The sequence below is a fragment of the Olea europaea genome, chromosome 1, assembly GCF_002742605.1.
Source record: "Olea europaea var. sylvestris chromosome 1, O_europaea_v1, whole genome shotgun sequence".
Classification (NCBI taxonomy): Eukaryota; Viridiplantae; Streptophyta; class Magnoliopsida; order Lamiales; family Oleaceae; genus Olea; species Olea europaea.
The window spans coordinates 18,622,258-18,639,981 of NC_036237.1; the positions used below are offsets into that span (position 1 = coordinate 18,622,258).

At 33.1% G+C, this 17,724-nt stretch overlaps 1 protein-coding gene and 1 pseudogene across 1 annotated transcript; one reads left to right on the top strand and one right to left on the bottom strand.

Moving 5' to 3' along the window:
• Positions 1-1,070, bottom strand: part of LOC111405434 — a 4,367-nt pseudogene extending 3,297 nt beyond the window's left edge.
• An 11,272-nt stretch (positions 1,071-12,342) lies between these two features.
• Positions 12,343-16,874, top strand: LOC111396339 (molybdate-anion transporter-like). Its single transcript, XM_023022751.1, has 8 exons — positions 12,343-12,680; positions 13,702-13,846; positions 13,930-14,098; positions 14,716-14,986; positions 15,320-15,585; positions 15,664-15,879; positions 16,175-16,277; positions 16,424-16,874. Exons 1-8 carry the CDS (start codon positions 12,530-12,532, stop codon positions 16,486-16,488), a joined length of 1,386 nt encoding a protein of 461 aa, XP_022878519.1. The 5' UTR covers positions 12,343-12,529; the 3' UTR covers positions 16,489-16,874.
• Positions 16,875-17,724: the final 850 nt, after the last annotated feature.

The following is a 17,724-nucleotide window of genomic DNA, read 5'->3' on the forward strand; positions in this document are numbered from 1 at the left end:
TAAAGTTAACATGAAATATATTAAACAACGACATACATACATAAATCTAAATTTGAAATGCATTATTCGATCATTTGTGATAATAACATACGAGTTTTGAGAGTTAAATTGCAATGATATTTCTTTATTCTATGGTGTGTTATTAATGAATTTAATCATTTTCTTAATTTAAAGTAATTATTTATTTAGTAATTTATGTATTTGTAAAATAAATAAACAAATAATTATTAAGAAAAAAAAAGAGAAAATTGGTTATACACTTTTCATTTGGTGTAAGTTTTGGGGTAATGGTTGGAGATGAATTTTAATTTGATCCAAGATTTGGTATAAAATTTGGTGTAAAATAGTACAAATTTTGTTGCAGCGTTGGAGATGGGCTAACAAATTCAAAACAGAAATAAGTGAAATTATTATAGCAAAGTACATAGTAACGAACTCAAAAACAAGATGAAAAATGAGAAAATTACAAAGAATGTCCATTTTGACATAGTCATTTGCAAAAATATCCAAAATTTTTCAATATCTATTTTTGCAATTATTTGGACGAGAGTACCCCTAAGTAGCTTCCATGAGAAGTTACATTAAAATGATGTTCTCGACATTTCAAATATTGTTTTCAATATTTGAATCCGTTTAGATTTCAAAAATACACATGTCAAATTACTATATTAAATGTTCTTAACATTTCAAACGTTGTTCTTGACATATTAAATGTTTAGAATGACATTTAATTCTGAACATGACATTTCTTTGCACTTTAAATATTGTCTCGACATTTTTGTGTCTAGTATTAATTATGATTTGACATGGGCATGCAATATGAAATTATTTATTCTTTCATTAAGGGTAAAATAGAGAATTTGGTATTATTTTTGGTCATTTTTACAAAAATTATAAAAAGTGAATATTTTTTAATTGACATATGTAAAATTGGACATTTTTGCAAATACCTTAAGAAAAATTTATCAGACCTTCCCACTAATGATTAGCCAGCAATCTTTAGTTTTGTTGTGCTTCGCAACATCCTCAAATGTGTGAACTTTCGGATCTGTTGCCTTTTTTTTTTTCATCTTACAGCAACACTAGAAATTCGAGAACCACAAAATTATTTCAAAAATAGTAAAATTTTAACAATCCTAGCCGATTTACACGTATAACTCAAGAATTTTAATAGAAACATAAAACAAAGGCGGAATATCATAAGCTTACTAGAGAGACTTCAATGGAAGTCAAAATTTTCTCTCTAAAAAAATTAAAAAGTTAATATTATTGGTGCAGATCTTGTAGGATCGGAAGTTGATGATCTGGGCCCACCAGAAGTTGATTTGATAGGTACATTTAGCCCTCATTTGGTAACAATTTTTCACTTCAAAAATCAAATTTTTTACCTTTATTTCATTGTTCCAGCAATCATTTTTGACTTTTTCACTCATAGGTGGACCTGCTTTTCTTTCTAACGATCAAAAAATTAATTTTTATAATCACTATAGAACATGCTTTTATAGAATATTGTCATTCTATTTTTTAAAGAGGTATTTTCAAAAATTTCCAATTTCATAGATGTCAATTGAAAAATATTCACTTTTTAAATTTAGTACTAAACTGCCTATTATGCCCTTAATGAAAAAATGAACCAATTAATTTTTTTCCAATTTGTTGTGGATTTCGAGAAGTATTTTCCATGAGAAGTTATATTAAAATGATGTTCTCGAAATTTTAAATGTCGTTATGGATATTTGAACCCCATTTATATTTCAAAAATACATACGTCAAATCATAATATTAAATGTTTTCGACATATTAGATATTTAGAATGACATTTCATTCTGAACATGACATTTCTATACACTTGAATGTAATTCTCGACATTTCTGTGTCAATGAGAAAAATAACATTTATTGTGATTTGACATGTGCACTTTTAAAATAAATAGGTCGGGTTGTATGTTAAAATTTTATTGGCCAACAAAATTTTAATTGCAAAAATCTCCATTTTTTTCTTTGTGTGGAATCATAAATTGGTAACAATGGTATTTTGGTCTAAATTATTCCAAAATGGACATTTTTGCAAGGATTTGCAATGGTGGACATTTTTACAAATGGATATGTTGAAGTGGACGTTTCTAGTAATTTCCTCTTGTTTAAATACAATCAATTTTTGCAATCAATCATGTGGGGATATATGAATTTTATTTGAAAAAATTGCAGCAGTGATCACTAACCTTTGAGTTTTAGCAGACTTTACTTTAACATTCAACTTGTGTCAGGGAAGATCCCAAACTTTTGTGTAATTAGTTAGCAATTGGGATCCAAATGATCGTTAATTAAATACAATAGTAGAATTTGACCAAATATATAAAAGGATAAATCTGTAACTTTATTAATTACCAATTAAAATAATTAAAACCAAAAAAAAAAATGAGAACAGAAATAAAAAGGAAAGGGTAATGCCATTTTGATAGAAAGTGGTTGATAGATAGAGCGACATAATGTTAGTTGGCAAGATTTGATTGGATGAAAAAATTGACTATATTTAAAATAGTTCAATGATAAAATGTCATTTGACATTATGTCAATTATTATGCTAATGATTATGTCACTATAGTATGATTCAAATGAAAAGTCACATTTTTTTCCCATAAACCCAACCCACCATCCGCACCTGCACCTACCCAAAACCAACTAGATATCCCTCTGTACCCCACACTACCTGTCGGCCACCGCCAACCTACCATCCATGAGCCACCCCACTTTGTAGTTTATGTACTATTTCGATTTTCCAATTTTATTGCTGTGAAGATGCTCCTTTATTCTTCCGAGCTCACTGACTAGCTATAGATAATTAGATTTTTGCTAAAGATTCAGATTTGAAACTTCTTGCGTTTGGATTCAATGCAACTTTTAGAGTCCAATTTTAGTGAAAACCCATCAAATGAAAAAGAGAATGGTGGGAAAAAAAATATTTCCTTCTAATTTTTTTTCCTTGATTTTTAGTTGTCGCATAGAAGGTGCTTTAATTAGGGGTTTCAACTTTTTTACAGGGATTGTGGGTTTTTGGTTTCCTACAATCAACTCTATGTGGTGTTATGGGTAGTTGTGGGTACAACTTGGGTTTCAGGATTGAAGTCCCTACAGTTTGTCGATGGTTTCAACATCGTAAGTTGCCATTGAAAATCGACTATGTCGTTATATTTGTTGTTTACGACTACTAAAGATTTCGCAAATGAAAAATGAAGAGGTTTCTTTGATGGGTTTTCATTTTTCATTATGTTTGAGATCATGTTTTAAAATTGGGTGATATTATTTGCGTTGCTTTTAGAGATTTGTGGTTTTGTAGTGGTCGTGGCAGTTGGTGGTGTGCCAATGTGTTGGTAGATGGCGGTAGTCGAGGAACAAGCATCTCATAAAGCCACAAATAAGCATCTGTCAAGGCTAAAAATAAACAATCCGTGAGAGGAGAAACAAACATCTTGCGAATAGCTCTCTGACTATCGAATACTTATAAGCAGTCTCAGATAAACGAGGTCTTATAGCTAGGCTCAATGATAGTGATGTGTGAGGAATAAGCATCTCGTGAAACCAGTAATAAGTATCTAGTAAAGCAGGGAATAAACATCTCGTGAGACGAGAAATAAACATGTCGTGAATAGCTATCGAACTATTGAAGACTTATAAAGCCATCTTGAGAAGACGAGATCTTATAACTAGGCTCAAAGATAGTGAGAGATGGGGAATAAGCATCTCGTGTAGCTAGGAATAAGCATCTAGCTATGCTGACATCACCACCTCACCACTATCACGACTACCATCGCTCCCCCTACCACCACAGTCGTCGTCATTACCACCACACCAATACCAACTCACCATGCCCTCAGCAACCAAGACATTCTCTTCCACAGCCCCATGGTGACGTTGCATAAGAAATCGTTACAGCAACTACCGCACCACCACTCAACAACCACCAACACCACTGCCACCTTTCCACCACTAAAATAACTATTTGCAAAATCGAAAACAAGTAAAATCACCCACAGCTAACATTAAAACAATAACAAAAAAAGAACACCATCACCGATCTGTGCTATAGATATTCTGCACAAAAAGTCGTTACAGCGGCCTTGTGCTATTCATTATCATCCTGTGGAGGAGATCGCAGTGGGCGCTCGTAGTGAAACATCGTCGCACAATGACCCTCGGAGGAGATCGTACTGAGCGTCGCTCGCTACTCAAAGGCCACGTGGGAGAGACGATAGAGAGACAAAGAGAAACAATGAAATCGATAGCCATGTGGGAGAGACGATGGAGTTGATGACAACTATGGCTATGGGTTTGGGGATTTTTTTTTTGTGGGTGTGTGGTGAGATGGTTGAGTGTGATGCTGGTGGTGGTGGTGGTACTGCAGTGTGGTGGTGGGGACAATTTTCTACGACAATTAGAGAGAGGAAAGAAGATAGAGAGAATTAGAATTTTAGGGTTTGGAATTGGGGTTGATATATTTTATATTAATATTTTTAGTTAAATCAATCCCTGAATTCTGAATAAAAAAACCCTTTTCCTTCATTTTTACATTGTGATCTTGAAATGTCTAAAAACTTGTAATTTGGACATTGACTAAAGTGGCCTAATAAAAATGAGCATTATAGGTGGCCTAATTGAAAGGAACATGTGTTAGTAAATAGATGTATTTAATGAGGCCGAATGATTTTGATAAGTTCGAGAGTTAAGAAGCCCAACTAAGGAAAATTAGCCGCCGTTTGGTCCCCATTTTGTAAAAATGAAAATGGGTGGAATAATATTTTTTTGAAAAAACACATTATACTTATCATATCCTGTTCCGTGTTGCTCACACTTCGAGAACACATATCTCGTCTCATCGTCCACCATGCTCACTAGATTGATCATTCAACTCATGTTTAACTAATAAGTCACAATAAATCCTAATCTCATGGGATAATCCTCTATCACCACATCACTTCTCCCAACCTACATGGATAATGGGTCTCCACCCAAGAGAAGTGATAAAAGTGCATCTCTCACACTCCATCGAATCAGAGTCTCTTCACAAATAAAGAATTTTAGACATTTAACCACCTCCCCACTTGTGATTCAAATGTCACCTCTACATCCCAATACAAACCGCCAATGTACCTCTAGGTAGATTTATACTCCACCTCACCAATAGACATTCACCACATTGCTAATGCATCCTAACCCACTATGCATGCAAATAATTATACCAAGTAATCATATTGTCTCAAATTCATGCAAATGTACATATCAAAAACATTGAAAATGCAACATATAATCATGCAACAAAATTAAGTAATCACACACATGCAGAAATGATTACACACGGATGCATATGCAGTGACTAGTTCACTCTTAATAAACCTCACTAGGGTCATTACTCGACTCTATAGCCACATTTGCCTCACCTCTCATCTTAGGTTTCTACTTATCCTTTTTCTTTGGATAGTTTCTAATAGTGTCCAGATTTACCACAGTTTTAACACCGTTTACCACTACTAGACTTGTCTCGTTTCTCTGCCCTTCTTCTTATCACCCTCATCATCGAGTCACTACTCAAATTACTAATATCTTGAGGTCTATCCAAATTCATTTGCTTAAACTTCATTTTACTCATCTATCATATGTAACTCACCACTCCTCTTATCTTTTTTTTTCAACCTTAATTCCATTTCCTTACTCTTAAAGAAGTCTATGACAATTTCGGGTGTTAATGTGTCCCTACCATAGTTAATTACATTCTTAACCTCTCTATATGAATCAGGTATGGAATTAAACAAAATAATGGCTTTATATGTTTCAGATACTTTTTCATCACAGTTAACAATGTTTTGAACAACTTTGTTAAAAACATCTAAATTATTATCAAGATCCTTTGAATGATCCATTTTAAAATTGAAAAAACGTTCAAGCAAGTACAGCTTATTAGGAGTGGATTTAAGCAAATATAATTTCTTCAACTTTTGCCAAAATTCTTTTATAGAATCAAGTTTTATGACCTTTCTCAAAATAGTGTTAGCTATGTGTAAAATAATTGAAGTGTAAACAAGTTCATCATACTCTTTTTTTTGTGCTTCTGTTAAATTTGCAGGGAATTTGCAATATATGGCTTTTGAGACTTTTTATTGAACCAAAATACCATTCATCTTTTGTTGTCAAATTGAAAAATTCAATTTCCCATTGAAAATATCAACTTCGAAATGTGAAGACATTTGAGAAAACAAAACTACTTAATGTACAAATAGGTTACACAAATTAATCCTAAAGTCACACTATACACCGTTCTAAATTTCCAAGGTTTCGTAAGATTTACAATTTTAGATCAAGGGAATGCTCAAACAGGTCAAGTCCAAGTGTTCTAACAGGATAATAAATTCAACACGTATGTTAACAAAAATTCAAATTTCACATAATGAAGACAATTAAACATAGAAAGCAATTGTTGACTTGCAGTTAAATCCAACACTTCAAACAAAACAAATAATTCTTTAATTTCTAGTACAAGCAACGGTTATCCCTTCACGGTAAACCCAATCCTATTGTCATCTCACACAATGATGCACTAATGTTCAAATTTAAATTGAGATAAGCCAATATATCAGAACAATCTAAGTCCGTAAATTATGAGAAACACGAATTTGTTACTTCATCACTATTCGTTCTAAAGTCACCAGCAACCGTAGCAACCAATTAAGCAAAAAATGAATCCCAAATAAGCAGGGGAAAGATCGTCCAAATTTCATGGCAGCACCGAAAATTGAAAACAAACAACACCGCAGGGTCCATCTCGTTGTCCGAAGGAAAAAGTTTGAAGATATTGTCATCGTAGAAGGCCCCACGCGCTCTCATGAGCGCTCGTCGAAGTTCCACATACTGACCACCACGCGTCACCCTTCAGTCGTGTGCCTCGATCTACAGAGTCCGCCCATGGTCTTGGTTTGTCCAATAGTTAAGTGGTTTCAGCTGAAAATTAAAAAAAAAAATTGATAAAAAAAAATTTCAAACTGGACAGCCTCTATTTCGTTTTTTCTGCCGATTTTCAGACTAGTTTTTATCGATTTTGGGCCGAAAATTCACCAACAACTTAGCTTTGATACCAAATGTTGCGGAATTGATCTTCAATGGATGGATTTCGAGCTTAGTTTCAACTTACCAATCAATATCAATCAACCAACCAAAACTCCAACCCACAACTCTATTCACTTATGATTGCTTTCTTTATTTCTCACCCGCAAAGGGACAAAGATATAGTGGTGATTTGCAAGCTACAAAGTCAAAGAGAAGACAAAGGCAAGAACTCGAAGGAGATCACATAAAGAGCAACCTTGTTCTTTCTTCTCAAACAAAAGGCAAAACACATGGCTTCCACAATGAGAATGAGTATATATAGATTTAGGTTGTACCAATACTTGGGCTAAGACACAAGACATTGGGTCCTCCTATATAAGTGAATTTGGATCAATGCAACATTAGTACAATTAAGTTGTTATTAGCAGCCCACGTTGTTTTTGGGTTGTGCATATGAATTAATTTGTTGATAAATATTTCACTCATCGCTTGAAGCCTATGAAATATAATCCGAAACCGTTTAACATCATCGTCCAAAATTTATTGGGTATTAAAACCTAACAGTTAGGATTTTATTGTGTTCAATAGTAATTTCAAATTTAACGACTTTGATGAATTTTTTTATACCATTTTGTGATGTGAGATGTTGGAAAGAAAATTTGTACCATATGCTTTATTATTATTTTTTTAACTTCATGATTGTTCGTCAATTTATCTAATTATTAATTTTCTTTTTCATTTAATCAAGTTATCTAATTGTTATTATTGTTATTCTTATTATTATTATTATTATTATTATTTGTGCATTAACATTTTATTTCATTAATTGGGCATGAAATGATTGATATTCAGTGTCAATTAGATAATTGTGTTTTAGATCGATTATTTTTAGTGGTTCATTTACGTTACTTTGTGTTGTTTTGACTGATCTACTTGTGGAACTTTGATATCTCCTACGTTAAGGTACTGTTTGTGATGTCAGTTTTTAAAGAATCTGGCTTACGCTCACACTCTATTTTGATGTTATATTTTAGTGTTTGTTTGGTAGGAATTTTGGTAATTGAGTTTTTAATCGTTAGAGATAAAGTAGATTCTACTTGTAAGAGAAGAATTCAAAAATAACGATTAGAATAGTGAAATAACGATAAAAAAATTAATTTTATTTACCTTTTAAATTGTACCAAACAAGCTCTTATGTGTAGGATATTAAAGAAAAAAAGGGTTGTAGATTGGTCAGTTTTATCTACAAATGCTGTTCTTTTTAACGTCTTTCATTCAACATAGAGTAATGCGAGTTGTCATTCAACATAGACTAATGCCAATTGGCACAGCTATAGGCATACTCTAAAGTCTCATCTCTATATTTACATTTCACTGTCAGGTGTGATTTGACAAATTTTTTCCAACGCGTAAAGGATTAAACATTTAGCAACATATACTTAAATTTGATGTCGTTAATGCTTAACACAAATAATTTTTTTATATTTATACTATTATGTAGTCAACTACATTATGGCACGTGCGTTGTGTCTAGCTAGTAATTGGAAAGAAATCTCATTAAGATGGAAAATATAATGGCACATTTACGAATAATTTATTATTATTATTATTTTAATTTCTTGCATTTGAATCCTCAAACTTCACCTCCACGATAAAGAGTTGTTTTTGAATTGTATCCACACAAAACATCGTTAATTTTATGTGATTCATAAAATTTTCTTACTTTCTAACCACAAATTCTTTAGAATATTTATTTTTTATTAAAAAAAAAAAAAATCTTCCAAACAAGCTCTAAATAACTTAAATGGTGTCAATTTTATGTTATTCATAACATTTCCTTACTTTCTAACCACAAATTCTTTAAAAAAATTATTTTTTACTCCAAAAAAAAAATAAATCCTCGGATTCCATCTCAATTGATCATAACTTTATTCCTATTTTAGTCGTTGCGATGCGTGCAAGGCATTCTTGAATACGAGTAATTAATTAATCCTATCAGAAAACAAAAATTAAATGATCGGAGCGTGTAATCAATATTTTAGGAATCCACTAGAAAAGTCAAATTGTTTCTTGTAATAACATTTAGTCCTTCTTTATCTCTCTTTAAAACAAACTTTCTAAGTCCCTATTTGATGCTTGTTATTGTGTAAAAATGATGTCTTGAATAGTGATTTTTTAGATAATGTGATTAAAAAGTGAGATTTTTTTTTTTGAATTTGTATGCAAATTAATTTTTTTGTGTAAATATGTGGTTGAAAATGAGTGTGAGAAATAAATTCTTTTGTTTTAAAGGAAATCAAATAGAGACCAACTTTCACTCATTTTTAACCATATATTCATATAATAAAATATTTTGCACATAAATTTAATGCGAGTTCATAGTTTCTAATCACACGTTCTTTTAAAAATCACTGTTTAAGATATTATTTCTTCTCAGTAATGATCATCAAATAGGGACTTAATTCTGTCACTGCAACTAACCAAGATTTTTGAGATTCACATGGGGAAATCAATTCAATTTGTTGGATTGGATGACCCATGACTCTGCCGATGAAAGTTCGACCAAGCTCGGATCGAGCCTTATTTTCAAGAGACTGCTCGAGCCCATGTTGCAGGTCAAAAATGACCTGTGTCATAGGCCCTGTAGGCAGCTGTCAACTGCTCTCTCTCTCTCTCTCTCTCTCTCTATATATATATATATATATATAGCGAGCCGAGTCATTTACATTTCTAGGTTTACATTCCTTTTATTTTCAGAATCACAAGCATTTATTGATTAATTTCTTTTTTTCACTTCAAGACCCAATTGTAAATATTTTATGCAGATTTTATAATTATGCATGTTGCTCAAAACCAATCTTGAGTTTCTTGACTTTTTACGCGGTAGGGACGAAACCTACAAAAAGTGATAGAAAATCATTTAGAAATTTTGAATTAAAAATCAAAGTTTTAGTAGAATTTAATAAAAAAATAATAATGAAATATGTGGTTGAAAAGTTATGTATTCGATAAAATATGTAATTAAAATTAATTATTGACTTTAATTTAAATTTAAATTTTAATTTTAAACCTTACCAAACAAGGACTTATAAAAAAAAAATCTGCTTAAATAGGTCTCAATTGCTTGTTCATTTTTATACGCTTCATTACTTTAAGACATTATTGTACTTGCTCTAGGGAAGGAATAAATAGTGTCGGTACACTTTCACACTGAAATTGACTAATTGGGCTCTGATTTGGAAAATTTATCAACTTTGTTTCAATTTGTACTTGCTTCATGTGCACATCAACTGATATTGATTTTTTTACCTTTGAAGAAAAAATGGATCCTAATTATGAGGGAAGAAGTAAAAAATAATTATTGAAATAATATAATAACGATCAAAAATTTAATTTTTTTGAAAGAAAAATTACTACCAAACGGAGCTAACAATATTTTGTTTTATCCCAAATGGGAAAACCTCAACCTAATACACAAGAAATTAATGCCAAAATATGCCCCTTTGGGACATAACTCAGTGGTGTAAAGGATAAAAATGAGGTTATTTTATGCTTTGCTGACAGTCGCAGTGTGGAGGTTCGATTCCTGAAAGATGAAATTAGACTCCGGCGCAGTGTACAGACAGTTCTTATTTCCTGGTCTGTTGAGAGCACATCCCGCGATTTACCTCCCTCATAAAGTTCTAGGGATGGGATAGTGGAGGCCCTCAAAATTAGGGTTCAACCTTTAATTAATGCCAAAATATAGGCATGGACTCCTACTCCTAGGGTCTAGATTAGTTTTCTTTTCTTTTTTTTCCTCCCTGCAAACACGGTGCCACGTGACAGTCATTAAGGTCAGAATAAATGCTAAAGAAAATTAAAAAAAAAAATTGAACTGGGGGAATTTTTATACAACTATGTTTATAAAATTGAGGACGAACAGTATGCAATTTTCGATATTTCAAACTTGTAACATGGCATCTGGACCTACAATCTAATCCAATCCAATCCAATTGGATTGTAAGATCAAGATCCCATATGGAATCCGCTTGTAAAGTCTAACTACCGACACCAACCCACAAACCACATGCTTTCACTTGTCATCGTCAACTAAACAACACATAATCTAACAAAATTAGGAACATTGAAATAATATCTACAAGTTGATCTTCACTATCTCATTTTGATTGCAAGTTCTAAAGTCTTTGTTAATAGTAAGCGACCCTCATATTTCCAAATTTTGTTTTCTAGCTTGATTCAATGCTTAAAAATTTGATGTATGTCATATTTTCAAGAAACACGCGACAAAATTGATTGAAATTACGATTTTAGTGAAAAGTCGCATGATAATTTGTCCTCAAATGATATAAACAAATAATGACCATAATAGAAGAAATCTTATTCGCACGATTTTACCATTTTAGTCCATAGCACGTGAACATAAAAGGTTGGGATACGATGTCACTAGGAGAGTTAATTTGACTCGTTGGCTCGAACAGCTCGTGGTTCAACCGGGGAAAAATTCGAGCCGACGGCTTGGCTAATGTGAGGCTTGGGTTGAGCCCCATTTTGAGAAGTATGCTTGAGTCCGAGCCGGCTCATTTAATTTTATTTTTTTAAAATCTGACAGTTGAAAAAGGGAGAAAAAAATGAAAAGTAAAGGATGAGGTAACTACCGTTGCCTTAACAGGCATCAGCAACAGTGTTACTGTTATCTTAAACAGGCAGCTATGTGTAACTACACGATGCTTACCTTATATGAATTTGAAATTTAAATTTGGTCGAAACGGATTTTTTTGCTAAATATAGGGTGTATTTTACATTTAATTTTTAATTATATCTATGTTGATTGAGTCGGTCCCAAACCTTTAAAAAAAAAAAGAAAAAAGAAGAAAAAAAAAAAAAGAGAGTGAGAGAGAGAAGGGTTGTAAGTGGTAACTTTTATTTAATTTTATAATTCGTATAAATTGTACAATTTTTTTAATTTGTTTTAAAATTGTTTAAAAAAATATTAGATTTGTCACGAAATAAAAAAAAGAAAAGAAAAAAAGAATCGGTTCGGCTCGGCTCAACTCAACCTCGCTTGGTTGGGTAAGTTCCTAGCTGCAATCTAAGATTGAGCCTAGATTTTTTAATGAACAAAGCTCGACACAATTCAAGTCCAAAAAAGCTCGACTCATTTTCGCTTGAGCCGAGCCCGAGTTTCAACTTTCAACTAGGCTCGACTGTCGCATGTATTCAAATGCTACAATTATGAGAGGTTGGATCCCCGGAGTACAAAAAATTAATGATACTTCCCTGTCAAGCACAAGCAAAACGCGTTCCATTCCGCTGCTTATAATATCTGTGTAGAGATGTTCTTGTACACATTATCTAAAAGTGAGAGCTTACATTTTCACTCTTCTTCTTTGTTCCAATTTTGAGAATTTGAGATCAAATTGTAAGGGAAAAAAATGGAGTTGTTTTACTATATGGTGTTTGGGGCTTTGGGGGCAGTGGTGGCAGCATTGGAGCTGAGCAAAAGTAACAAGGATAGGGTTAATACTTCTGCAGCTTTCAATTCCTTCAAGAATAATTACCTTCTCGTTTACTCACTCATGATGGGTATGTAAATAAAAAACCCCAGATCTGGGCCTTTCGAGTTTCTAATTTTCTTAATTTACATAGTTCTCTAGCATGGATTGATTTTAAGGAAGGGCGGCTTCGCTTTATTCAATTGTTCGTCTACAGTATGTGATCTGATCTGCTGAATGAGTGAATGATTATGGATTTGATGCACTGAGCGTGTGCTTTTGAGTTTTTTTGTATTCTTTTGTTGGATCTAGATCTCAGCGGGTTTGTATCTTTATTCTTTACCTAAGTTAATGTAGGACGATGCAGATGACTGAATTCGTGGACATTATGATTTGGTATTGAGAGACTAGTAAAGCTTCAACGTTTTAGTTAAATTGGGCCTAATTTGATTATTTTGTGTGTTTAATTTGAAGTTGAGTTTTCATCTATAGAATGTTCTCTGCTAATTGAAGCTAAGTTTTTCCAGCAATTGTGATGCGAGTCCTATATTGTTCTGAAGGTAGATCCAGCCTTGTTTTGCATAGAGCTGTCAATAGTCTCTATTTCAAAATGGATTGGATTTTGCTCGTAGGACTTCTTTATTCATGTCACTTGTTATTTTTAGTTATTCCATATATCATCTCTCGATACAGATTAGTTCAGTTATTTGAGTTACTATGCTTATAAATATAATATCTGCTTTCCTTTACTCTTGATTTTTTACCGTATTAGAAATATTTTGCAAATTACTGTCTAAAATTTTCTCACGTGGCAGAGAGATAACTTCGGCTTAATTTTTCCATCTTTCATACTTATTATTTTTCATTTACCCCTATTAAAGCTAGTATCCGGGGAAAATCAATCTTAAGTTGATGCAGTCTATATGCATACTTTATTTTACCTCTGGTGTCAACTGCATCTGACATCCAGTAATATGAAATCCTATTGTCGGTTGCTCTTTCTTATTTTTATACGGCTTCTGGTGATAGCTTTTTCAAATTGATTTGGTTTTAAGAAATATTTGAAAATAATAGTCTTTGCTTTTGCTGATGGTTGGTCTTTATGGCAACAGCTGGTGACTGGTTGCAGGGTCCTTATGTTTACTACCTTTACACAACTTATGGCTTCGGGAAGGGGGAAATTGGGCAGCTCTTTATCGCAGGATTTGGATCTTCCATGTTATTTGGAACCATAGTTGGATCTCTAGCAGATAAACAGTGAGATATCCTCTTGAAATCATGTTATTAAATTTTATACTGCTATGCTAAATTCGTGTTTGAGTTATATAATGAAATTTCAGGGGACGGAAGAGAGCATGTGTGACTTACTGCATCACGTATATACTGAGCTGCATCACTAAGCATTCTCCTCAGTATAAAGTTCTGATGGTAGGACGTGTTTTGGGTGGTATTGCCACATCTCTCCTGTTTTCAGCATTTGAATCGTGGCTCGTGGCAGAACATTTCAAGGTGAGGGAACTTAAATAATGGTGAAAGTTAATTTGTAGTCCAACTGTATTTATTACTACGTATATGTGATTCAGTAACGGTGAATTATGCAACCCCACAAAGTCAAATCTTATTTCATAATAAATTTGCTGAAAGAGATTTCAATCTGGATTTTATTTAGCCCTTGTTTGTTTTCCATTCTTTCCCCATTAAAATGAAAAATATGACCGTTATCCATTACATCAAGCCACAAAATTTGAATTTCAATCTCTTGTGTGGGGTCCATAACGGCTATATTTTTTATTCTCATTCTTACAAAAATGAGAAACAAACGCCCCTTTCTCTTGATCTTTGTAGTCATGACTCGTGTTCTCAAATCACAAATGAGATGCATGTAAGATGGATGAGTGTGTGGATTTTGTTTTACTCAAAATGACCTTCTCTATATGCAAATGATTGATATCTGTCCTTTATGACTCTTGACAGCTTCAAGATGTAATATTTAGTATTTTAATTGAAAGTCATTTCTTTTAGTATCTGAAACAAAAGCAAAGTTCATGGAACTACTCATGAACTGTGGAAACTACTTCATTAGTTGATTACTGATGGCAATTTTGTTTCGCTACATTTTTTTCTAGAGGGGTTTCGATCAGCAGTGGCTCTCATTAACTTTCTCTAAGGCTGTATTCCTTGGCAATGGTCTTGTTGCAATTCTCGCTGGGTTATTTGGAAATCTACTAGTTGATACCTTAAATCTTGGGCCTGTATCACCCTTTGATGCTGCTTCCATTTTTCTAGCTATTGGAATGGCTGTTATATTATCATCATGGACTGAGAACTATGGTGACCCTTCGGAGAACAAGGACTTGCTTACTCAGTTCAAGGGTGCTGCTGTAGCAATTGCTTCAGGTAGATTTCCAGATATAACTCTATACCATATAGTTTACTTTAAATTTTTAAGAGCTTTCGTGGAGTCATTACAGTCCATGGAGTCATATGTCATAGTTTTGGATCCCCGTGTACCCACCAATCACATCAAATAATACCAGAACAAAAAATATAAAAAATTAGATAAACCAATAATAGGATGCAATTTTCATCTCTAAATACTTTTGAGTGGGGGATCCAGCTCAGTATCTTTTTAAATTTTGTTCTGCTACCCAACTCTTTTGGTTCAATAAATGAAACTATTGATCTTTTCCCAATTTCATGGAGCTCAGTATAATGATTTATTTTGGACAGATGAGAAGATTGCTTTGCTGGGTGCAATACAGTCTCTATTTGAAGGTTCAATGTATACATTTGTATTTCTCTGGACACCCGCACTGAGTCCAAATGATGAAGATATTCCCCATGGTTTTATTTTTGCAACTTTCATGTTGGCTTCAATGTTGGGAAGCTCTATTGCATCTCGTCTATTGGCCAGCAACTCGACTAGAGTAGAGATCTACATGCAAATTGTTTTTGTTATTTCTTCTGCCTCCCTTCTGCTTCCCTTATTGACAAATGTATGTCCAGAAATACACTTGTTTGTTTTGTTTGACCATATCACTGGATTATGTCTAAGTGCTTATTACTTGTGGCAGTTCCTGGTAACTCCTTCAAAGGTGAAAGGAGGTGGCATCACTTTTGCAGGTTGTCTCCAACTTCTTGGCTTCTGTACTTTTGAGGCTTGTGTAGGGATTTTCTGGCCATCCATTATGAAGATGAGATCCCAATACATCCCTGAAGAAGCTCGAAGCACCATCATGAACTTCTTCCGCATCCCTTTAAACATCTTTGTTTGCATCGTTCTATATAACGTACGTTACCTGATCTCTTTATGCTATATGGCTTCAGCTATATATTTTATCCCATGTTTGCATGAATAGCTCTAGAGACTTCAACTAGTGGCAGTAAGAACTTCCTTTGTACAGTTTTTTCTTGAATTCTTATTTTTCATTTTTGGATCCTTTATCTTAGAAAAATCCAGACATTTGGGTCTCATTAAAATCAGAATCTCCAGGATCTGCCTCATCTGATCCATAATGTGATTAAGGTTCTGGCATTATGAACATGCTATTGCTAGTTGTTAATTTTTTTGGATTTTGTTTGAAGGTAAATGCATTCCCCATCACGATCATGTTTGGAATGTGTTCGATCTTCCTCTTTGTCGCGTCCATTTTACAGAGACGGCTTGCAGCAATTGGAGATAAGTCAAGTGAGTATTTTGTCGTTGGATGAACTTTATTTAATGCAATGCTAACCATTTTTTCATTGTACCGTTCGCAATTGGCATCTGAGAACTAAATTCTATTTTCTTAATGTTGTTTCTTTCATTCATTTATTTATTTATTTTTGGGACAGAGACAGAAGATTGGGCCATGATGAAGGAAAGAGATGCTGAGGCTGAGCCATTGAATGTTCCTTAATCTCAGCGGTTTGGACTACAAAACCAATTTTGGAGGTCCTTAACGACCGTTTTTTATACCCATAATCTGCCATCTCAATTGCATATAGTCTCAGATAAATTCAATTTGATAGCGTTCAAAAAAATTGCAAAAAAGTTTGTCGGCCATGGAGCAATGAAGAAATAGGCTCGAATTTTTATTGTCTGTGATTATGTAAGATGGAAACATATTAGCATCTTATGTGCAGGCCTTTGCTCTTAGGATTATCAGCGTTCTTTGTAATTTTGATACTACTTCATTTCTTTAATCTATGGATTGCTTGCCTCAAGTATCCGTAGTACCCTACTTTTGTTTTCGACATTTTTATCATAATAGTGAAATGTCATCATACATTTTTCAGTTCCTAACTTTTGTAATCACTTTTAAACTTGATGCTGTGTTTAAGTTATCACGAGGCATCCTTTAATGGATGGACGGCTAAATCTGGTTAGGACTGTCAGTATTTGATACATGTGTTCGGCTAGTCATTTGCTGTGTTATACTTTTTATACATTTTAAACATACGACTATTGTTTTTTTTGTTCTGTAATATAATTTATTTTTTGACACTCGTATAGAATATCATGGATTGTATTTGGACTAGTGTTCTACATGACATGTTTGTTCTCGATTAAAATGTTGAAAAATAAAATATAATGGGGTAATAGTACAAAACTTCCTATCTTTCGATGTTTTTGTGAAAAATGTCCTTACCTTTTATTTTTTGATGGGTTATATCCTCACATTTACCTTTTTTTTTTGCGCAAAACATTTTTCTGTCAACACTTTGTTAAAATGCTCCGTTAAATCAAAGGGTAATTAGCACAAAAAGTTTCTACCTGTTCATATTATTGTACAAAACGTTCATACTTTTCATTTTTTGACATAATTAGCACAAAGGGTAATTAGTACAAAACATCTCTATCTTTCGATGTTTTTGTGAAAAATGTCCCTACCTTTCATTTTTTGACGGATTATGCCCTCACATTTACTTTTTTTTTTTTTTTTGCGCAAAATGTCCTTCAGTCAACTCTTCGTTAAAATGCTCCGTAAAATCAAAATGTAATTAGAACAAAAGGTTCTTACCTCTCAATGTTATCGTGCAAAACGTCCATACCTTTCATTTTTTAGCATAATTAGCACAAAAGGTAGGGCCCTTTCAATGTTATTATGCAAAACGTCCTACCTTTCATTTTTAGAATTTTCACCCCTACATTT